This window comes from Leopardus geoffroyi, chromosome A2 (genome assembly GCF_018350155.1).
Source record: "Leopardus geoffroyi isolate Oge1 chromosome A2, O.geoffroyi_Oge1_pat1.0, whole genome shotgun sequence".
NCBI classification, from domain to species: Eukaryota; Metazoa; Chordata; class Mammalia; order Carnivora; family Felidae; genus Leopardus; species Leopardus geoffroyi.
Window position 1 is genome coordinate 157,964,032 of NC_059331.1, and position 23,814 is coordinate 157,987,845.

Consider the following 23,814-nt stretch of genomic DNA (forward strand, 5'->3'; position numbering starts at 1 on the left):
AAGAAACATCCTTAAGTCCATAGTGCTGGTGGGGACAAAGAGAAGATTTTGAAAATTGATTTTTCTGATTTTAATTTTAATGTTTTTTAAAAGTAGGCTCCATGCCCAGTGTGGAGCCCAGTGAGGGGTTTGAACTCACGACCCTGAGATCCAGACCTGAGCTGAGATCGAGAGTCAGACGCTTAACCAACTGAGCCACCCAGGTGCTCTGAAAATTGATTTTTAAAACATATTACTTTCTTTTGTGCCTGGCAAAACTTTCCCAACAGTACCAAAGCGTGCGTTAAAAACTGTAAATCTCTTCACACGTCGACTGCAGCCTTCTCTAAAGGCAAACACAGTACATATTTGTGTATGTTTAGACCTTAAACCTAACTGGTAGTATTCCAGACAAGCTACTTTATGTCTTGCTTTCTTTCCTCTACAACATATCATGGAAACCGTTTTGTGGTTAACATGGAGGGAGCTGCCTCATTATTTTATACGTTAAAACGATCAGCTTTTGGTAGAATTAAAAAACATTTCTCATATAAAATTACAAAATCCTACAGAAGAGGAGGAAATCTCATGCATACAGTGCTCAACGTCCAAATGATCGAATCATGGCCAGTCTTGTTTTATATATAGCCTCACCATTTCCCCTTCCCTCAATTATCCTGAAACGATTATTTCACTGTGCACTTCTAAGAGATAGAAATTGTTAAATTTATAACTGGAATACTATTACATTTAATTCAACTTAAAAATAATTCCTTAATATCATCAATTATCCGCTAAATGTTCCAATTACTACTTTTCTTTCAATTGCATCCTGATTTTTAAAAATATTCTTTGTACTTTGAAACATTGAAAAAAAAATTTTTTAAGGGGAGGGGGTGCCTGGGTGGCTCAGTTGGTTGAGCATCCGACTTCAGCTCAGGTCATGATCTCGTGGTTTGTGAGTTTGAGCCCCGCGTTGGGCTCTGTGCTGACAGCTCAGAGCCTGGAGCCTGCTTTGGATTCTGTGTCTCCCCCTCTCTCTGCCCCTTCCCTGCTCATGCTCTGTCTCTCTCTCTCAATAATAAAAAACATTAAAAAAATTTTTTTTAAATATTCTTTGTACTTCGTATTTGCTGGATCCAAGAGCAAACCAAATGGAAAGAAAACCCAATTAGAAGCAATTGAATCCCCTGACTGGATCACATTCTGTGGTCTGGTCTGTTGAGGCTCCGGACCACATGCTGGGTCCTTCTTACGAGATGACGCAAAGTAGCCTCTGCTTTAGACTATTATCTTGTAGTCTATTAAATCTTTAAAAAATTAAGTTTTATGTTTATCTTCAATTTTACCATTTCTAGCACTTTTCACATCTTTGTGTGTATCCAGATTCTGCCTGGCGTCATGTTCCCTTTGCCTGAAAAACCTCCATGAACATTTTTTGGAGTGTGGATTTTCCGGCAATAAATTCTATTTTTTTTTCATTGCTTGCTTGTCTGGTGAACTCCTCTTTCTCCTTCATGTTTGGAAGATATTTTCTCTGGGCATAGAAATTTGACTTGACAATTTCTCTTTTTTAAATTTTTTTTTTTTCAACGTTTATTTATTTTTGGGACAGAGAGAGACAGAGCATGAACGGGGGAGGGGCAGAGAGAGAGGGAGACACAGAATCGGAAACAGGCTCCAGGCTCCGAGCCATCAGCCCAGAGCCCGACGCGGGGCTCGAACTCACGGATCGCGAGATCATAACCTGGCTGAAGTCGGACGCTTAACCGACTGCGCCACCCAGGCGCCCCAGGCTCCATAGTTTTAAAGAGAAGTTTTTAAATTCCTATCTTTGTTTTTCTTCACGTCTGTTTTTCTCATTACTTCCAAGATTTTCACCTTTTTTCTTTAAAGCAGCTGGAATATGATATCTCTAGTTGTTTTTATTTGTTTGCTTGTTTTTCTAGTTATCCTCCTTACTGTTCTCTGAACTCATCTGTGCTTTGGTGGGTTTCATTATTTATGGAAAGATCTCCTGTCATTATCTTTTCAGATATTTATTCTTTCTTCTTTTATTTCTATTCTTCTGGGATTTCATTTGTGTATATGTTAGTTTGATTTGTACCATCCTGTGAGCAGTCATTTTACTGTTGGCCATCTATCCTAATGAAACGAATGCTCATTCTCCCGTGAAAACCTACATGTGAGTGTTTACAACAACTTTATTTATAATAATACCATCCAGAAACAATCTGGATGTCCTTCAAAATGTGGGTGATTAAGTAAAAGGTGGTGCACATACACAATAGAATGCCCATCGACACTGAAGAGGAATGAATAATTGACAGATAAAGCCCAGATGAATCTCCAGAGAATTATGCTGAGTGAAAAGCCAGTCATAGAAAGGATATACTATATGATTCCGTTTAGATGTAATTCTTGAACTGCCAAAATTATAGATATGGAGAACAGCTAGTGATTACCAAAGGTCCAGGAGAGGGTAAGAAGATGTAGGGGCTGCACAGAAGTGGGCGTGGCTATGAAAGGACCACATGGAGGGTTCTTGTGCTGATGGAACATTCTGTCCCTTGACTACATCAATGCCAATATCTTGTGATATTATAATATCACCTCATATATCATATGATTATAATTTAATATTTATTTAATTCCATCCTGTTACTATTATGTTATCTGATGGCAAGGCAGTATAGCTTTGCAGGGTATTACTTACCATGGGGACACTGGGCAAAAGGATATTTATGTATTATTATTTTTTTTTCAACGTTTATTTATTTTTTTTGGGACAGAGAGAGACAGAGCATGAACGGGGGAGGGGCAGAGAGACAGGGAGACACAGAGTCAGAAACAGGCTCCAGGCTCTGAGCCATCAGCCCAGAGCCTGACGCGGGGCTCGAACTCACAGACCGCGAGATTGTGACCTGGCTGAAGTCGGATGCTTAACCGACTGCGCCACCCAGGCGCCCCTGTATTATTTCTTACAACAGCATGTATATCCACATGATCTTAAACTACAATGTCTAATTAAAAATAAAATTTCAATCCTTCCACAATGTATACACATATGAAATCATCATGTTGTGCACTTTAAATATTTTGCAATTTTGTTTGTCAATTATGTGTTTATAAACCTGAAAAAACGTTTGAAGAGGGTTAGAAGGTTCACCCTTCTGTGTTAAAGATCTTGGATGATCTTAATTCTTTCTTATTTTTCTCAGTAGTTGCTAATACTTCCTTAATCAGTTTGTTTGTACATGTAGATTTTAAATCTGTCTATGTGAGGCTGTTAATTTTGGAGCTTAGATAGTACCACGAGGATGTGCTAGAATGTCCACCACCCTGGCGATGCTCACAGAAGCCCGCTGGACTCTGCACATACATCAGGGGAGTGAAGCACATCTCACCTGTCTCCAGAAGGAGATGTAGGGGCATCTGGAACCAAAAGGGCAGAATTGGTGCTTCCACCAGATTTACATGCAGCTCCAGTCACGGCTTCCTAGATTGGGGCCTTGAAGGCTAAAGTCTGGTTTGGGCTCCAGGAGCACATCATCCAAGCTCAGCAAGCTGGCTTCTCTGGCCTAAGGCTGTAACGAAGATGTGAGAGGCAGAGGGATGGAGGAGAGCCTTCCACAGGGAGAAGGGCAGCAGGGAGGCCCTGGCCTGTGCATTGGGAGTGGTGGCAGCCATTAGCATTGTCATGCAGGAGGCTCCTGGGGGGTTGGGTCAGCCTCCCCTGCCAATGCAGCTGCTGCCAAAGCTCATTAGGTCTGTGTGTGAGCTGTTGTTGAGTCCTTGTCAACGTCCTCCCAGTAGCGTCCCTCGCAATGGCAACTGGTCTCTGGTGACTGAGGAGTACTGGGGCCCGAGGAATTTGGGATGTCTCTTCACTATGGTCCATCCCTAGCTGGAGGGAGAGCTCTTGAGCAGCTTCAACCTAAAGGAAAGCAGACACATCTCGTTTGTCAGCACTGATTACCATCTGAGAGGCTTCCGAAGCCTGTGGGAGTCTGGTCTTAGCAGGGACAGAGACAGAGACAGAGACAGAAATGAAGTGACTTGTTAGGAACTTGGATCAGGGACATGAAACATGGCTGGTGAAATCTTCTCAAGTATTGTAGCAAATGTGGTAAAGTAGCTGTGCTTTGCAGGAACATGAGCCTTGGGTATAACTGTACAATAGGCTTCTCCATCCCAAAGCTTAGTCCTGACATAGAGAGAGACACTTAGGAAAGAAGCTCACAAGTATGGAGTCTTTTGTTAGGTATTGATAGTGACTAGCAGGTGGTGGCAATATTAATATATTACATTTCCAGACAAGAAAAGATAGATTATCAATTGCCTTATATCCTCCTATGTCAATTATTTCTGGAGAGCTTGATTCTCACAATATTATGATTTTCTATTTTAGTAACAGATGAAGATGTAAGGCAATTAAGGGCTTATTCAAAGACCCTTGACACTCAGAGAATGAACTGGAGGCAAGATTCAGGTGTCCTAATTCATCCCAGGGCTGGTTTTTCTGGCATTGGCCGTGGGGATTGCACTGTGGAGACTTGCCGGGCGGAGGGAATTATGTTGTCATGAAAACACTAGTCTTAGCTACAGGGACCAAGAAGTAGCAAGAAGAGAAGAATTTACATGAGACCATAATAAAATATGTCACCAAGTGTGTGTCAGGTTTGCATATGTTTGAGAAACTGAGTTTCAAGGACTGGACTCTGATTAAGTGAAAAGTCAGGTTAACCAAATCAGGCTAGAAGAAGTTCACAGGACCACAAAGAGAATAAAGTAACTGTTCTTTCAGGAGACGAAACCAGTCCTGGAGATACCAGCCACCCAAGCCACCCAGGGGTTCTCTGTTTCCATATGTCAGGATGATGCAAATATTCCTGCTCAGGATGGATGCTCTCAGTGCTGACATCAACCAACTCTTCGGTCACAAGTCAGAGAAATCTCTCTCTAAATGAGAGTGTCATTTCTGTGGACAGTTTGACTTGATGAAGGTATGGCCCTGAGTGATTTTGAGCAGCACGAAAGAAACATATCTGCAGGTTGTGGGACTTACCTTCGTGTGTTCTGCTTTTGTATTTGGGACTTTCATTAGTCCCACCCAAGATTGTTTAGCTCCCCAACACACAAGGTCACATAGGTTTCAGGGAAATGGACTAATTTCCTGTACCTAAGTTAAAAAAAAAAACCTACATAAGTGGCTAAAGTTGAACTTTCTAATTTGTTATATTAAGTTAGATAATATGTGTTGTATTGGGAATCTGAAAACTTGTTTTTTGTTTGCATATCTTTGTCATATAGAGAAAACATTTTGCTTCTATTCACTGCTTATGTTAATAACTAGATGATGGGAGAAGGCACCTGGAGGTACTTTAACTGGATCAGAGTCCTATTTTAACAATGAGGAGTTGACATCTGCGTCCATGCCTCAGACACGATCTTCCCTATAATTTCAGTGTCATTCCTGATCCTCCATCTGTAGGGGTCTCAGTTTTTTGTTACGTGACCTATTTTGAAGTTCACAATAAGGTCAAGTAATTTATGTTTTAAAAATTCCATTTAGAGCAATTAAATCCAAAACAGGCACAAAAAGGATAATTTCCACACAAAAGGAATTAATACAGATGCTATTTCTATTTTCTTAATCTATCAGCTATCCAAAAATGGACTCTATCATTGTAGAAAGCAAACATATTTGGATATCAATTAATTACATTTTAAAATCTTAAAAACAAAGGCAACAGACTTGAGAAATATATATGCTGTTTGATGAGTTAAAAGTCACTAGCTGATGTATCCATGAAAATTATTTAAGTATTAGCAGGACTGGGTGCAGGCTGGATCAGTGAGATTCAAAAGGAAGTTTTGTGCTTACCGGATGGAGGGTGATAACACAGTGGTGGTATTTTATCAGTGTGAATGAAGTCCAAGGGAGAGGTGAGGGATTCATAAATACAGAATGAAAGAAGAGGATTTGTTCTGTGGGGTGTAAGGAAGAAGAAAAAACTAAACATGATGTCCTGGGAGAGAGAGAATTGCAGTGTATTGCTTGAGATAAAGGAGTTTGGATGGTGTACAGGCTGTGGAGAGATGAGCTGAATCATTGGTGGGATATTTAGGAATCATTCATTAAGCTGTTGGAGAAGCATCTGGACTTTGCAGAGATGTCTAGGAGATCATCGTGGGCTTGAGTTGGAAGATCCTGAGTTGAAAACAATGATTATAGTTTTAGACGAGTCCTCCAAGGACGAGCTGTAGAAAGAAAAGCACACATTCTGTGCACAGAATCTTGGAAGATTCTCACAGTAATGCAGCAGGAGAATTTAAAATACGTATCCAAGACTACAGACAAAAATGTTAGATGGGGAGAAAATCAGGACAGAAGAGCATCACAGAGTTCAGAGTGTGAAGGAACAAATAGTTCAATTATTTAAACAGTAAAGAAGTAACGTAGAATAAATTCCATCAATCTGATGATTAGAAAGCCATGAGTTCCAGTCCTGAAACCAAGACTACATTGCATGTTAACTAAATTAAATTAAAAAAAAAAGAAAGAAAGAAAGCTATGAGTGCCCTTCAAGAGGGCAATATCTATGGATTAGTGAAGATGGAAGCCAGATTTCCATGGCTTAAAGGATGAATGTTATGAGGAAATAAACCCTGCAATTAGACACCAATCATTTCAGAACTCTGGATGTGAAAAGGAAGAGAGAATCAGAATGATAATTATGTAGCACAGAGTCTCTCCCCCCCAATTTTTAAAAAATTGTTTAATGTTTATTTATTTTTGAGACAGAAAGAGACAGAGCATGAGTGGAGGAGGGTAGAGAGAGAGAGGGAGGGAGACACAGAATCTGAAGCAGGCTCCAGGCTCTGAGCTGTCAGCACAGAGCCCGACACGGGGCTCGAACTCACGAGCTGTGAGATCATGACCTGAGCCGAAGTCGGACACCCAACCGACTGAGCCACCCAGGCTCCCCCAAAATTGGGTTTTTATAATGAGGGAAAAGGAATTAACCAGAAGTAAGAGAAACCCTGGTTGGTAGAAAGGGGAATTAGAGCCCAAATGTGATCAATGTGAAATGAAAGGTCGACCAAGTGTCCTCATTGACTGCTGGGCCCCTGCCTATCCAGTCACTATTGGACTGACCGTAGATCTTCCAAACATTTGAGTTCACCAATGATCCTTTCAGTTGGCCAAAATTTCCCACATTTTACAAATTAAGAAATATAAAGCTAAGAGAGGTCAGTAGCTTGCTCTAGCCTCCAGGAAGCAGAAGAGAACAGATTTAAGGCAAAAACTTCCGGGCTCTACAGGTCCCACTTTCTCTAGGATCCAACACTGTCAATCATTTGTCACAAGACAAGGGCTGTAGTAGAGAGCTGTGCGGGGTGGGCAAGAGGAGCAGAGTGAGTCATGGGCTGGCTTGATGTCCAGGCAGCTCGCACATGCAACAGGGGTACAGTGATGGAAATGACAATCTGTTCTGTGCCTGTTTCTTCCCCTTGAGCATTCGGAGCACAAGGAAGTATAATACTGCCCTTGAATTCCCAGCATCTGGCCAAGATGGCACTTAGAGATATTTGCCAAATTAATCAAAAACAAATGTCTACTTCCTATGCAGATCTGCTATAGAGTCAACTAAAGTTAACAGATTTGTTTTCTCTCCCTCTTTTTATACTAGAAAGCTAAAGCAACCATTTCCATACTGTCCTTTTTACTGAGACCATACACAAGGGCCAGAGTTGTAGAAAAATAGGAAGAGTAAGTCAGAACGAGTGGGAAACGAAGGGTAGCAAAATAAAAGGAAAGAATAAGATACAATGACCACTCTTCTCCTTCCAAAGACCAAAGACACCAAATTCTCAAAAGACCCATATTTCCCCACCTGGTAGATTTCAGTCTACTAAAGGTGTTGCTTCCTGTTTTGTCTGAAATCGTGGATAGGCCAGAAGAGGCGAGCACAGCACTTGTTAGTCTGTTTCTCCAGCCTGGAGCTCCTGCTACAACTTATACTGATAAACAGAGAATTGCACTACTCCCAAGGAGAGGTTATGAAGTACTTTCCCCATAGTTATCCACACTTGCGCTTAAACATACTTGTAAGTTACACAACATTGCCCATTTGTATGTAAGAGTTTAAATGCTTAACTCAATCTTATATCTGGTAAATCATGAAAACAGGTTTCATATTCAAGTTCTTTAATTCCAGATTTTTCCATGATGCCAGCCTTATTTGCAGTCTGTATCTGCCTCTTCCAAATCTTTTTTCTTTGGCAATTTATTTATACATTTCGTCATGTTTTGTGCACCAGACACATGTAGGGTTGTGCTTGAATGTTGACCCATGCTTACCATCATTGCTTATTTTACTTCCCATGGTCATCTACAGTTCTCCCCTGCCCTGGAAACTTGGGTAAACTGGAGAGATATAGAACTTCCAGAATTGCACTGCTTTCTCTCCAGACTTTACTTGACTCCCTGAGACCACATCACATCCTTATGTTTCCTCTCTTATGGAGAGTAGATACAGGGGATCAAGTGTATCAACTTGGCCCATGTGATTGAACATATCTAGCTATGGCATATCATTAGGATTGCATTCTTTTAAGAATAAGTTATTCTTATGGTTCTTTCATTCAACAGTTTCTGTTCTCTCTGACTCTCTGCAGACTAATAATCTTCACATTTTTTAATGGAAACAAATAACCAGACATGGGTGAGAGAGTTTATTCTCCTCGGCCTGTCCAGTGACTGGGACACACGGGTCTCCCTCTTTGTCCTCTTCTTGATCATGTACTTGGTGACGGTTCTGGGGAACTTCCTCATTGTCCTTCTGATCAGACTGGACAGCCGACTCCACACTCCCATGTACTTCTTTCTCACCAACCTCTCCCTTGTTGATGTCTCTTATGCCACAAGTATTGTTCCTCAGATGCTGGCACATTTTCTTGCAGAACATAAAGCAATCCCATTTGTGAGCTGTGCAGCCCAGTTATTTTTCTCCTTGGGCTTGGGTGGGATTGAGTTTGTTCTACTGGCAGTGATGGCCTACGACCGCTATGTGGCTGTGTGCGACCCCCTGCGATACTCGGTCATCATGCATGGAGGGCTCTGTACTAGGTTGGCCATCACATCCTGGGTCAGTGGTTCTCTCAACTCTCTCATGCAGACCATCATCACCTTTCAGCTGCCCATGTGTGCAAACAAGTATATTGATCACATATCCTGTGAACTCCTAGCTGTGGTCAGACTGGCCTGTGTGGACACCTCCTCCAATGAGATCGCGATCATGGTTTCTAGCATTGTCTTGCTGATGACACCCTTCTGCCTGGTCCTCTTGTCCTACATCCAGATCATCTCCACCATCCTGAAGATCCAGTCCACAGAGGGAAGAAAGAAAGCCTTCCACACCTGTGCGTCTCACCTCACAGTGGTCGTACTGTGCTATGGCATGACCATTTTCACCTACATCCAGCCCCGCTCCAGTCCTTCTATCCTTCAGGAGAAGTTGATTTCTGTCTTCTATGCCATTTTGATGCCCGTGCTGAATCCCATGATTTATAGCATAAGGAATAAGGAGGTGAAGGGTGCCTGGCAGAAACTACTAGGGCAGTTATCTGGATTAACATCAAAACTGGCAACTTGATGAATCCTGAGCATTAGCTAGAGAAAAGAGCTTTGCCTGTGAATTCTTTCACTTAACTAGATATGGCAGGCATCACCTGCATTGCCCTGGAAACCAGGAAGGGGATGCTGACACATGTACTGGTGATGCTGGGTAGGAGGCTGGAGGGTGGGTTGGGGTGTGGGCTGTGGGTGTATGTTTATGTCACAACATCATGTTCAGTGGAGTTAAGCACTGTGGTAATGGAACTTCCCACCCTTACTCAATCTCCATTCATATGTCCTGGCAGTAATGAACAAAAAGTACAGTTTGCTGTTTTGATGTGTCACACGGTTTGTAATTGTGGACCTATTCATGAATCTTACTTTGGACCATTGGTTCTTATTCATTCAAATTTTATATAAAGTTATTGTGTTTTCATTGGTAACAAGAGCATTTTCACATTTAAGACTCAAATTACTGAGCAGCATTTGTATCTACATTCAGTAATTGTGTGAGTTGTTGTTCTGAAGAGAGAGATGCTCTCATGGCTGTTCAGATGGCTTTGTGCTGGACCTGCTACATGTGCTCACAGCATCTCGTCTGCCTGATGAAGGTACCTCAGTGGAGGAGCATCAACTGAAGGTCTTGTTTTGCAGTGATAGGAATACAACTAAAGGTATTTAGATGAGGCTACTACGGGCCAAGGATATGCCACATTTGGGGCACCACCTAATACAGTTAGAGAAGAGTTTAACTACATATACGAGGGTGCCATTTAAATGTTAAAACCATCCCATTTCTGAAATAAGTATTAACTCTCTTCCTAGACTTTAACCATAGAATTAGCACACAAAATTTGAGATAATGTATAAATATAAAAGATGTAGTTAATCTTAGAAAGGACAGATTCCTCAGCCAAAGCCAATGAAAGATAAGAGAACTTTATATGCATTCATTGAATCCGGATACCTGTGCAGTGTTTTCCTCTAGTCTCTGTTTTGAACACTTTCTCCCATTCCTCCTCCCTCACATGGCAGGACCCCTAGTTGGTCTTCGTAAACTAATGAGGTGGAATAGTCAAGGAGAGTAAGACTTTGGGGTGAGTCCAGAAGTCTTCCTATATGAAAGGACAAGAAATGTTCCTTGTTTAGATGAGGAAAGTGAGTACAAGTTACTGAAATGATAACAACCCAAACAGAGGGAAACCAGTGAAAAATACAGAGCTTGACAAGAGCACAGAGTTCAAAAATTCCCTGGAGCCATGCTTGCAGGACAGAGAAGATGAGGAAATGGTGAGGATGAAGCAGGCATGTGAAGAAGGTTCAGATCACAGAGGGCATTGAATGCCATATTATATTTTAGATTTACTCAATAGCAATGTGGAGCTGGCAAATATTTTTAAGCAGGGATATGACCTGATAAAATTTACATTTTAGAATTATCGCCATGGCAATGATTCAGCGGAAGAAGAGCTTAGAGGCCAGGGGACCAGCTGGCTGACCTCTCTAGCAGTACTATTGAGACATTAGAGGAATCTGAACGAAGGAGAAAAGTTAAGCCAAATTACATGATTTAAAAGAGATTTTAGAGAGACATTACATCTTCTCCCAGATTGCAATTCCTACATGGACCTCATACCTCCTCTAAAATGTCATTATCTTGGTCTAAATATTATGTAAACCATGGAGTAAAGTGTAACATTTACCACCATGGGCAGCCCTATATAAAGTAGTAGGAAAAGAGTTGAAGGAGAAGAAAATTAGTCAAAAATACGAATATACACATGACACACAAAGGAGGAAAGTATGTGGAGATGCTGTATCCAGATGCTGAAATGTTCGGGATGCTTCACTGTCCACCGCAGGATCCCTGCGCCTTCCCCCTGCCTCCATGCCTTTGCTGTCCCTCCCCCCACCTTCAAGGGCAGCACACAGGTGACTTCTCTGAATCTGCCTTTCTGCTTCCAGACTCACTGGTGGTTCCTCAGCTCAGCTGAGTCAGCTCATAAGTGGTCTTTATATAAATATATATAAATATATATAATATAATATGTATAATATATTCAGAGCATTTCATCCTAAAGCAGCAGAATACGTATTCTTTTTGAGTGCACATGGAACATTCTCCACAATAGATCACATACTGGGCCATAGATCAGGCCTCAACAAGTATAAAAAGACTGCAATCATACCATGCATATTTTCAGACCACAGTGTTATGAAACTTGAAGTCAACCATAAGAAAAAATTTGGAAAGACCACAAATACATGGAGGTTAAAGAACATCCTACTAAAGAATGAATGGGTTAACCAGGAAATTAAAGAAGAAATTAAAAAATATATGGAAGCAAGTGAAAGTGAAAACACAACAGTCCAAAACCTTTGGGATGCGGCAAAGGCGGTAAGAAGATGGAAATATATAGCAACACAAGCCTACCTCAAGAAGCCAGAAAAGTCTTAAATACCCACTCTAACCTTACACTTAAAGGAGCTAGAAAAGGAACATCAAATAAAATCTAACACCAGCAGAGGAAGGGAAATTACAAAGATTAGAACAGAAATAAATGATATAGAAAAAACAAACAAAAAACAGTAGAAAAGATCAGTAAAACTAAGAGCTGTTTCTTTGAATGAATTAATAAAATTTTCTAAAAATATTTTATTTCTAAGTAATCTCCACACCCAATGTGGGCTCATAATCACAACCCTGAGGTCAAGAGCTGCATGCTTCACTGACTGAGCCAGCCAGTGCCCCACGAATAATAAGACTGATAACTCCCTAGCCGGACTTATCAAAAAGAAAAGAGAAAGAAAGAACCCAAATAAATAAAATCACAAATGAAAGAGCAGAGATCATAACCAACATCATGGAAATACAAACAATTATAAGAAAATGTTATGAAAAATTATATGTCAACAAACTAGGCAATCTGGAAGAAATGGATACATTCCTAGAAACATACAAACTACCAAAACTGAAACAAGAAGAAATACAAAATTTGAATAGACTGATAACCAGTAAAGAAATTGAATCAGTAACCGAAAATCTCCCAAAAAACAAAAGTCCAGGTCCAGATGACTTCCCAGGGGAATTTTACTAGACATTTAAAGAATAGTTGGGTCATGTGGGTGGCTGAGTTGGGTAAGCATCCAACTCTTGATTTTGTCTCAGGTAGTGATCCCAGGGTCATGGGATCAGGCTCTGCCTCAGGCTCTATGCTGAGCGTGGAGCCTGCTTGAGATTCTCTCTCTCTCTTTCTCTCCCTCTGTCCCTCTCCCCTGTTGTCTCTAAAATAAAACACACACACACACACACACACACACACACACACACACACACACACACAAAACAGAGTTAATACCTATTCTTCTTACACTGTTCCAAAAAATAGAAATGGAAGGAAAACTTCCAAATTTGTTCTATGAGGTCAGTATTACCTTAATTCAAAAAAACCAAACGAAGACCCCACTGAAGAAGAGAATTACAGACCTTATCCCTGATGAACATGGATGCAAAAATTCTCAATAAGACACTAGCAAATCAAGGGGTGCCTGGGTGCCTCAGTCAGTTAAGCGTCCGACTTCGGCTCAGGTCATGATGTCAGGGTTGGTGGGTTCGAGTCCTGCATTGGGCTCTGTGCTGACAGCTCAGAGCCTGGAGCCTGCTTCAGATTCTGTCTCCGTCTCTCTGCCTCTGCCCTGCTCGTGCTCTCTCTCTCAAATATAAAAATAAAAAATTAAAAAAAGATACTAGCAAATCAAATCCAACAGTACATTAAAAGATTTATTCACCACGATCCAGTGGGATTTACTCCTAGGCTGTAGGGCTGGTTCAGTATTCACAAATCAATCAACATGATATACCACATTAATAAAAGAAAGGATAAGAACCACATGATCCCATCGATAGATGCAGAAAAAGCATTTGACAAAATACAGCATTCATTCTTGATAGAAACCCTCCACAAAGTAGGGATAGAGGGAACATACGTCAACATCATAATGGTCATATATGAAAGACCCACAGCTAATAACATTTTAAATGGAGAAAAACTGAGAGCTTTCCTCTAAGGTCAGGAATAAGACAGGGATGTCCACTCTTACCACTGTCATTTAACATAGTACTGGAAGTCCTAGCCTCAGCAATCAGACAACAAAAAGAAAGAAAAGGCATCCAAAGTGGCAAGGAAGAAGTCAAGCTTTCACTATTCGCAGACGATATGATTATGTAGAAAACTCAAAAGACTCTACCAGAAAATTACTGGAACACAAATTCAGCAAAGTTGTAGGATATAAAATCAATGTACAGAAATCTGTTGCATTTCTGTATACCATAATGAAGCTGCAGAAAGAAAAATCAGGGAATTGATCCCATTTACAACTGTGTCAAAAATCATAAGATACGTAGGAGTAAACCTAATCAAAGAGGTAAAAGAACTGTATTCTGAAAAGTAACACTTATGAAAGAAGTTGGAGATGACACAAAATAATGGAAAAACATTCCATCTTCAAGGATTAGAAGAACAAATATTGTTAAAATGTCTACACTATGCAAAGCAATCTACCCATTTAATGCAATCCCTGTCAAAATACCACCAGCATTTTTTACAGAGCTAGAACAAACAATCCTGAAATTTGTAGGAAACCACAAAAGACCCTGAATTGCTAACACAATCCTGAAAAAGAACAGTGAAACTGGAGGCATCATAATTCTATACTTCAAACTATATTATGAGGCTGAAGTCATTTTCACTTACTTTTATTTTTTTTTTATTTATTTTTTTTTAATTTTTTTTTTTCAACGTTTATTTTTGGGACAGAGAGAGACAGAGCATGAACGGGGGAGGGGCAGAGAGAGAGGGAGACACAGAATCGGAAACAGGCTCCAGGCTCTGAGCCATCAGCCCAGAGCCCGACGAGGGGCTGGAACTCACGGACCGCGAGATCGTGACCTGGCTGAAGTCGGACGCTTAACCGACTGCGCCACCCAGGCGCCCCTTTACTTACTTTTAAAGGCATGTTTTAAAAGACAAAGTATAAGTGGGAGATGGGAGTAATAATTTACAGGTAAGCAAAATATTCAATGGCAAATAATGATTTTTAAGGCCAGGAATTTAAGTCAAATAAACTGCTCCTCTGAAAGCAGCTTACCCAAATTATATGCATAGCGTTTGGAGCAAATACTTTGTTATATTCATGTTTACCTTGCAAACCAAGCCTACACATTGATAGTATATATTATTATGTCTGTCACAAATGCTTCTTGAAAGAACTATTTCAATTCCTAAGCTGACCCTAGAGATGACCTTTCTGGGCAGAGGAGAGCATTTCCTGTTTGGGGAACAGCAGGAATTGTAGGATGAGTGGGGGCTCACAGGGGAGAGAAGTGGGGAAAATTGAAATTCTGGTTGACTTTGAACCTCTTCTCTCTCAGTTGGTTGAGATGTGGCATTCAAGTCACTGGAGATTATAAACCAAATATTTGTGAAGTGGGTAATGGTAAAATAAAGTGTTATAATGAAGGATTAACAAGACACTGGTTTACAGAATAAATTGTTCCAGGCATTTTCAAACTTATTATACTAGAAACACCTGAAAGGTTCATTAAGCCACAGTTTGCTGACCTTCCTGTGTAGTTTCTGATTCAGTGAGCCTGGGTCGAATGAAGGCTATCACTTTGAAATGCACTGAATTACTTGGCTTTGGTACAAATACAAGACAATAACAGTCAGCAACATTAAGAATGGAAAGAGGGGCGCCTGGGTGGCTCAGTCGGTTAAGCATCCGACTTCGGCTCAGGTTATGAACTCGCGGTCTGTGAGTTTGAGCCCCATGTCGGGCTCCATGCTGACAGCTCAGAGCCTGGAGCCTGCTTCAGATTCTGTGTCTCCCTCTCTCTCTGCCCCTCCCCTATTCATGCTCTGTCTTTGTCTGTCTCAAAATAAATAAACGTTAAAAAAATTAAAAAAAAAGAATGGAAAGGAAGGCACCATGCCACAATTTTTTTTAAGTTTTATTTATTTTGAGAGAGAGAGAGAGAAAGGGAGAGAGAGAGAGTACAAGCTGGGGAGGGGCAGAGAGAGAGGGAGAATCCCAAGCAGGGTCTGCACCAGCATGGCAGAGGCCAATTCAAGTCTTGAACTCACAAACTGTGAGATCATCACTTGAGCTGAAACCAAGAGTTGGATGCTTAACCAACTGAGCCACCTAGGTGCCTCCACGCCACAAATGTTTGCAGTCCAAGTTGGTATAACTTGCTGAGTGATAGAGGTTGAATGACTAGGAAGGTCCCCAGGTTAGGAGCAGTAGTGACTGAGAGTGCTGTTGGGTCCTTACAACGCTTGGAATTTGAGAGTTTCCTTTGTTTTCTACAGATGAGTAGAGAAAAACAGCAGTGATGTGAACGTCTGGGTTCAGTGACTACAGCTCTCCCAACCATGGAATGTTTCCATCTTTCCTCAAAGTATCCCACCAATTCTGTCAGTTCTGTGGGAGTGCAGAAACTCAGGTGAGGAAAGAGAAGCATCTCTACTTTCCTTTCTATTGCTTGGATGATCACAGCAGCATTGTCAAAGTCACGGGTGCTGTGGCGTCAGGCGTTATGATAACATGGCAGAATGAGTGGACAAGCAGGATGACGCCCACATGGAAGAGAAGAGAGGATGCCTGGGAGGTAACTCCTGGACGTTAGGGAAGTAGGTGAGGTGGCATGTAGGTGCTGAGGGGATGCCTAGGTGGGTGGCTGAGCAGACAAGCAGATGGCTGAGTGAGCATCGGGGGGGGGGTGGTTGTGGACAGCAGGTAAGTGTGTGGATATGTAAATGGTGGTGCTGAGAGGGACTGGGTATTTGACTGAGAGAGGAAGGGACAAAGGATTTGCTGACAGGGAGATTGATTATTAATGACTTTGGATCCCCCCCCCTTTTTTTTTCCTGGAGACCATAAGACTCTATGTTTGTAGATCCTATTTGGAGCATTAAATCTGTTTCTACAGCGCTATTATTTTTGGAACTTGAATAGTACCGTGAGAGATGTACTCGGGTGTGCGTCCCTCCCTGCAAAGCTTGCCGCAGGCCCAGGGGGCTCTTTGCACACATGTCAGGGGAGTGAGGACAATGCTCCTGTGTTCAGAAGAAGAAATGAGGGTATCTTGGAGCCCAAGGGGATAACTGATTTTTTCCTCACCAGGTGTGGTTGCAGACCTAGTCACTGCTCAGTAAAAAGGGGGCATGAGTGCTAAATGTCAGGTTGGGGCTACAGGAGAATATTCTGAACCCTCAGTAAGCTGTCATCTTTGGCTTTTTAGAATGACCTTTGCTTTAGGGGATTGTTAGAGTTTGAAGAGGATGGAGAAGAACAGGCTTTATGGGGAGAAGAAGGGCAACATGGAGGCCCTGACCTTGAGAAGTGGGAGTGCTGTCAGCCATGGACACTCTAATGAATGAAGCTCCTGAGGGGAGTCTGTCCGCCCCATGTTGCTAGTTCAAACACTGCTGCACCTCATTAGCTTTGCATTGGAGCCGAAAGTGGGACCCCTGTGAATTTCTCGTAGCTGTTTCCCTCACAATCGAAACTAGTCCCAGGTGAGACCTTAGCCAGGAGCCCGAGGAGTCTGGAACTCTTCATCGGTCTGGCCCATGGCTTTGTTGGAGGGAAGCATTCTGTAGAAACCAACATAAACTTGGACGAAAGTGGACACGCCTGTGTGTTAGGCACTAATCAACGCTTGAGAGCGCTAACGGAGGCACCAGCAGAGGGTGGGTGTGTGCAGAGGTGTCTAGAGGGGCAGAAGTAGAACAGCTCTGACTTGTTAGGGTCTTTGGATCAGGGATGTGACCCACGGATACTCCAATCTTCCCACCATGAATAAGATGGCAAATGTAGTAAAATGTTTCTGCCTTCCCGATGCTGGGCTCAGGTACATTTCTGTTCCAAGGGTTTTCTCTTCTGCACGATGTAGTGACAACAAGAAAGCGTGTAATGGTGGGGATGCAGAAGAGAATGATTCATATTTAAAACTGAAGAGGCTAGTGATGAGTTCTGCATCATATTTTGGGAGAACCTAAGGGAAAAGTCCAGATTTGTAAAATGATAAGTATTACATTCATGAAAATGTAGTAGGTGTTTATTACATTTCCAAAAAGATAAATTATTAATAATATAAAGTCTCTTTTCTCAATCTTCCCAAAGTATATGTATACCAAGTAATTTTATTTTCCTTTCAGTGTTAGAAATGGAAATGTAAGATAGTTAAGTGGATTGTTCCAAGTCCTACAACACTCTGAATGTGAACTGGGACTAGAAGTGAGGTCTCCTGACTCTCATTTTTGGGGTTAGTTCCTCTAGATTGGGCTGTAGGGATTGCACTGTGGGGACATAGCAGACTGAGGGAATTGTACTGCCATAGACTCCCCACTGGGGACAAGACCTACAAAGAAGCTGAGCATTTACCGGGTGAAATCATGATAAAATATGTCATCAAGGTGGTTTGAGTATCGCACATATTGGAGAAACTGAGGGTCAATAATTGCTTATTATGTGAAATGCCAGGCACCAAATCCAGATGGGAAGTAGAAAACTTGTTGACTTCTGTGGATATAAAACCGTTAACAGAAAACGTTGGGTTGGTGCCAGTATTCCTGCCCATGATGGGTACATTTAGTATATGCAACAGCTAAATACTCAGCCACAGCTCAGGTGAATCCTCCTATAAATGAAAGTGCCGTCTCCATTGATAATCAAGTTTGTGAATTTATGGTTCTTATGTATTTGGCCTAGTCATAGATAAAACATATCTGTAGGTTGTAGGACTCACCCTCATGTCCTCTGCTCTTGTATTCAGGACTTTATTTGTCTGAGCTAAGACTGTAGAGGACTCCAAATAGGAATCCAATATGACGGAGACTTGATGGACGATTGCAAAGATATGCATAGACTTTCAGAGGAGAAAAAGGTTTCAGCATTTTTATCCCTTAGGTACAGGGCATCGTCTCTATAATGAGTAGGGGGAAATATGGGTAGTGGGCTCAACCTCAAGGTTCACTATATTTCACATTGGATTTTGGGGGCCAGTCCAAGGTTTTCTCCATCTCTGCAGTCTTTGAATTCGCATGAAAAGTGGAAAGAATTATTATTCTGAAATATAATTCTGGAAAGTGAGATACTGGGGAAAACTTCTATAGTGTGCATACCTCTTGAGTCTGTTTGAACTAACAATTCTCCCTTTCTAATGGAGATAAAATAGACAATTTATTGAAGAAGGCAGCCAAAAGAAGTGGAAAAAGATAGTTTTAAATGAATAAAGCACTCACTGGGGTAGGAAACTAAGATGTGGCAATGAATGTTGCAAATAGAAAAAGTACCCTTGTGTTAAGCCCTGAACACTCTCATGTTTGCAAGTTTATTTGAATATGGAGTGTTTGTCCATAGAGTAGCAATGGAAACTAAAAGCAATTAAAAATGACTTTAGGGGCGCCTGAGTGTCTCAGTTTGTTGAGTGTCTGATTTGGCCCAGGTCATGATCTCATGGTCCCTGAGTTCGAGCCCCATGTAGGGCTCTGTACTGACAACTCAGAGCCTGGAGCCTGCTTCAGATTCTGTGCCTCCCTCTTTCTCTGCTCCTCTCCCACTTGTGCTATGTCTCTCTGTCAAAAATAAATAACATTTAAAAAATTAAAAAAAAAGATTCTAGGGAAGCCTTGGTGGCTCAGTGGGTTAAGCATCTGACTTCAGCTCAGGTCATGATCTTGTGGTTAGTGAGTTAGAGCTCCACGCCTGACTGTGCTGACAGCTCGGAACCTGAAGCCTGCTTTGGATTCTGTGTCTCCCTCTCTCTCTCTCTCTCTGTCCCTCCCCTCTCATGCTCTGTCTGTCTCTCATAAATTAATAAGCATTAAAATAGATTTTTTAAAATGACTTTAAAATGGGAAAGACAGCAACTGAAGACATTTCCAGAGAACCATTAAGTAATAATCTTCTCTATATGGCACCAATATAGTGAAAATTCTGTCAGTGCTTGTTTGATTTTCTGTGGGTCAGGTTTCTGGCCTTACTTGATGAGTAGTTGCTCATAGTTCTTTGAGACCTTATCAGTTCTATTAGAGCAGGAATATGGGGAGGATGTGGCAAAAGGCCAAGAGGGCACTTTACCACATTGCAAAGCCATGTTACTTGAGGGCCATCCCCTTCCTCTCAGGCATCCCGCAGAGTTGTAGGGAACTCATGGAAGGAGCTCCCTTCTGGAAGGTCCACTGGTCAGAGTTTAGGTAAATTTTGACAGATGAGTTGGAGACACCTCATTTCCATGACTCCAAAATACCATGTGTTCACAAATGTTACCAAAAATTACTGCCTCAGAATTTATCATTAGAAATCTATTTAACTTGACTTAAGATCTTGACTTTGCTGAGATTCTTTTTAAGATGGGCAGAGGAAAGGGCAGTCAGTTTTAGAGCATGGACCATTTTACTCCCTTGGTGTAGGGAGTTACAGAGATGGCATGAAAGTATTTTATTCATAGAGGAGGTGTTGAAGACAGCCATAGATAAATGGAGGCAGGAATAAACCAAGGCTAAATTTTATCTATCCCATTGACATAAAAACCAGTCCTGGTTTTAATATCAGCCGGCAGCGTTGTCTGAATTTTTCAGTTCATCTTCTTGTTCAGGCGACATATACTTCCACCTGAAAATGTTATCAGGTGGTAGGTTAGATTGATAAAAGTAGAACATGTTGAAAAATAATGTTTCACTTGTTATAGTTTACATCAGTTTATAATCCAGAAACTATATCCATGGAATCAGTGAATACATTTCCTTTAAAAAAAAAATTTCAATGTTTATTTTTGAGAGAGAGAGATTGCATGTGAGTGGGGAAGCGGCAGAGAGAGGAGACAGAGAATCCCAAGCAGGGTCTGTGCTATCTGCACAGAGCCCGGTGCAGGGCTTGAACTCACGAACTGCGAGATCATGATCCGAGCTGAAACCAAGAGTCAGAGGGTTAACCGACTGATCCATGCAAGGGCCCCACATTTCCTTTTTTAAAAAGTAGTTTATAAAGGTTGACCAATATTAACTTTAAATTAGGTCATGTTAGTGCTCATACCCATACTATTATATCAGTACTGTCACTAATATTTCACAAGGACATTCCTCATACATTTCCTACATTTCAGCTTAAATGTGCTTGTGAGTCATGTAATATTATCTGCTTCATACATAAAATTTGTCACTGAACCAAACAACAGAGTTGCTGGATAAAATCAGATTTAATTTTTTTTATAATGTTTATTTATTATTGAGAGACAGAGAGACGGAGCATGACCATGGGAGGGGCAGAGAGAGGGGGAGACACAGAATCCGAAGCAGGCTTCAGGCTCTAAGCTGTCAGCACAAGCCCGAAGCGGGGCTCAAACTCACAAACCACGAGATCATGACCTGAGCCGAAGTTGGACGCTTAACCGACTGAGCCCCTTAGGTGCCCCAATAAAATCAAAATTTAAATATACGTTCTCTGATTCCAGATCTTTCTCCAAGGACCTGACTTTTCCCAATGGTTCCTTTTGTAATAAGTTCACCCATTTTATCCAGATGGGTCTAGTTGATATATGCAAGGTAGTTTTTAAAAACTCTCCAACCAAGTTTTCTTCATCGTTTATCATTGTACCTATGATTGTCACCTACCATCCTCTCCTTGCCCTGGAATCTGAGGTTAAGTTTGTAAGATGTGAGCTCGTGGAATTGTAATGCATTATCTTCAGACTTTCACTGGGTCTCCCTGAGACCACCCTATGTTCTTAACCGACTGAGCCACCCAGGCGCCCCGAAACCACCCTATGTGTACTGTCCTGACTCTGATGCAGAGTGGATATAGTGCCTGTTAGGATCACACCTGCCATTTTGGATCATGAATGGTATGAAACCTCAGAATAGGCCTAGTCAGAGGTGTACAACATGTATTCACAAGAAGTTATTTTTATGGTTCTTTCATTCAGCAGCTTCTGTTATATCTGGCTCTCTCTACAGATTAATAATTATCACAATTTTTAATGGAATGGAAAACCAGAAGTGCGTGATAGAGTTTATTCTCCTTGGCCTGTCCAGTGCTTGCTTGGGACATATGCATCTTCTTCTTATAAATTTTTTAAAAAATGTTTATTTTTGAGAGAGAGAGAGAGAGAGAGAGAGAGAGCGAGCAGGGGAGGGGCAGAGAAAGAGGGAGACACAGAATTCGAAGCAGGTTCCAGGCTCCGAGCTGTCAGTACAGAGCCTGATGTGGGGCTGGAACTCACAAACTGAGATCATGACCCGAGCCGAAGTCGGACACTCAACTGACTGAGCCACCCAGGCGCCCCACGGTTCTCCCTCTTTGTCCTCTTCTTGATCATGTACATGGTGACAGTGCTGGGGAACTTCCTCATTGTCCTTCTGATCAGACTGGACAGCCGACTCCACACTCCCATGTACTTCTTTCTCACCAACCTCTCCCTTGTTGATGTCTCTTATGCCACAAGCATCGTCCCCCAGATGTTGGTGCATCTTCTAATAGAACATAAAGCAATCCCATTTGTGAGCTGTGCAGCCCAGTTATTTTTCTCCTTGGGCTTGGGTGGGATTGAGTTTGTTCTACTGATAGTGATGGCCTATGACTGTTATGTGGCTATGTGTGACCCCCTGTGATACTTGGTCATCATGCATGGAGGGCTCTGTACGAAGTTGGCCATCACATCCTGGGTCAGTGTCTCCATGAACGCGCTTATGCAAAAACTCAAAAATAAGATAACTTTGTGCAAAGTTAACAAAACATGTATAAAATCTGTATATCAAGAATAGCTTCTTCTCACACATTATGAAACAGTTACCCCCCCAGAGCATTATAGACTTATAAAATATAAGACTATAAATTTTTTAAAAACATAGGAGAATAACGCGATCTAGGGATTGGAAAAGTTTTCTTAGATGTGACATAAGCCTGTGTTACAATGTGAAAAATGATAAATTGAATTTCACCAAGCTTATAAAATTCTACCCTGAGAAAGACTCTATTGAGAAGATAAAAGGTTAAGGTACAGGCTGAAGAAAATATTTGCAAACCACATATTCAGCTGTGGACTAGTATCTAGAATACACAAGGAATTCTCAAAGTTTAACAGTAGAAAAACAAACAATCCAGTGACATAAAAATCCATTTTACTGAAGTAGATAAACAGATGGTAAATAAGCACATAGAAAGATGTTCAACATTTATAAACATTAGGAAAATGCAAACTAAATGAAAATAGTGATAAATGTTTTCTTTTTTTTTTGTTTGTTTTATTTTTTATTTTTTAAAATTTACATCCAAATTAGCATAGAGTGCAACAATGATTTCAGGAGTAGATTCCTTAATTCCCCTTACCCATTTAGCCCATCCCCCCTCCCACAACCCCTCCAGTAACCCTGTGTTTGTTCTCCATATTTATGAGTCTCTTCTGTTTTGTCCCCCTCCCTGTTTTTGTATTCTTTTTGTTTCCCTTCCCTTATGTTCATCTGTTTTGTCTCTTAAAGTCCTCATATGAGTGAAGTCATATGATTTTTGTCTTTCTCTGACTGACTAATTTCACTTAGCATAATAGCCTCCAGTTCCATCCACGTAGTTGCAAACGGCAAGATTTCACTCTTTTTGATCGCCAAGTAATCCTCCACTGTATGTATGTATGTGTGTGTGTGTGTGTGTGTGTATATATATATATATATATATATATATATATATATATATACCACATCTTTATCCATTCATCCGTCAATGGACATTTGGGCTCTTTCCATACTTTGGCTATTACTGATAGTGCTGCTATAAACATGGGAGTGCATGTGTCCCTTCGAAACAGCACACCTGTATCCCTTGAATAAATGCCTAGTAGTGCAATTTCTGGGTCGTAGGGTAGTTCTATTTTTGTTTTTTTGAGGAACCTCCATACTGTTTTCCAGAGTGGCTGCACCAGCTTGCATTCCCACCAACGATGCAAAAGAGATCCTCTTTTGGAGGATAAAAAGCTGTGCAGAAGCTTTTTATTTTGATGAGGTCCCAGTAGTTCATTTTTGCTTTTGTTTCCCTTGCCTCCAGAGATGTATTGAGTAAGAAGTTGCTGTGGCCAAGATCAAAGAGGGTTTTGCCTGCTTTCTCCTCGAGGATTTTGATGGCTTCGTGTCTTAAATTTAGGTCTTTCACCCATT

The 23,814-nt window shown here is 41.2% G+C and overlaps 1 protein-coding gene across 1 annotated transcript; it reads left to right on the forward strand.

The window, feature by feature from the left end:
• Nucleotides 1–7,022: 7,022 nt before the first annotated feature.
• On the forward strand, nt 7,023–9,937 carry LOC123607047 (olfactory receptor-like protein OLF3). The gene has a single exon (XM_045496010.1). It carries the CDS (start codon nt 8,688–8,690, stop codon nt 9,639–9,641), a length of 954 nt encoding a protein of 317 aa, XP_045351966.1. The 5' UTR covers nt 7,023–8,687; the 3' UTR covers nt 9,642–9,937.
• Nucleotides 9,938–23,814: the final 13,877 nt, after the last annotated feature.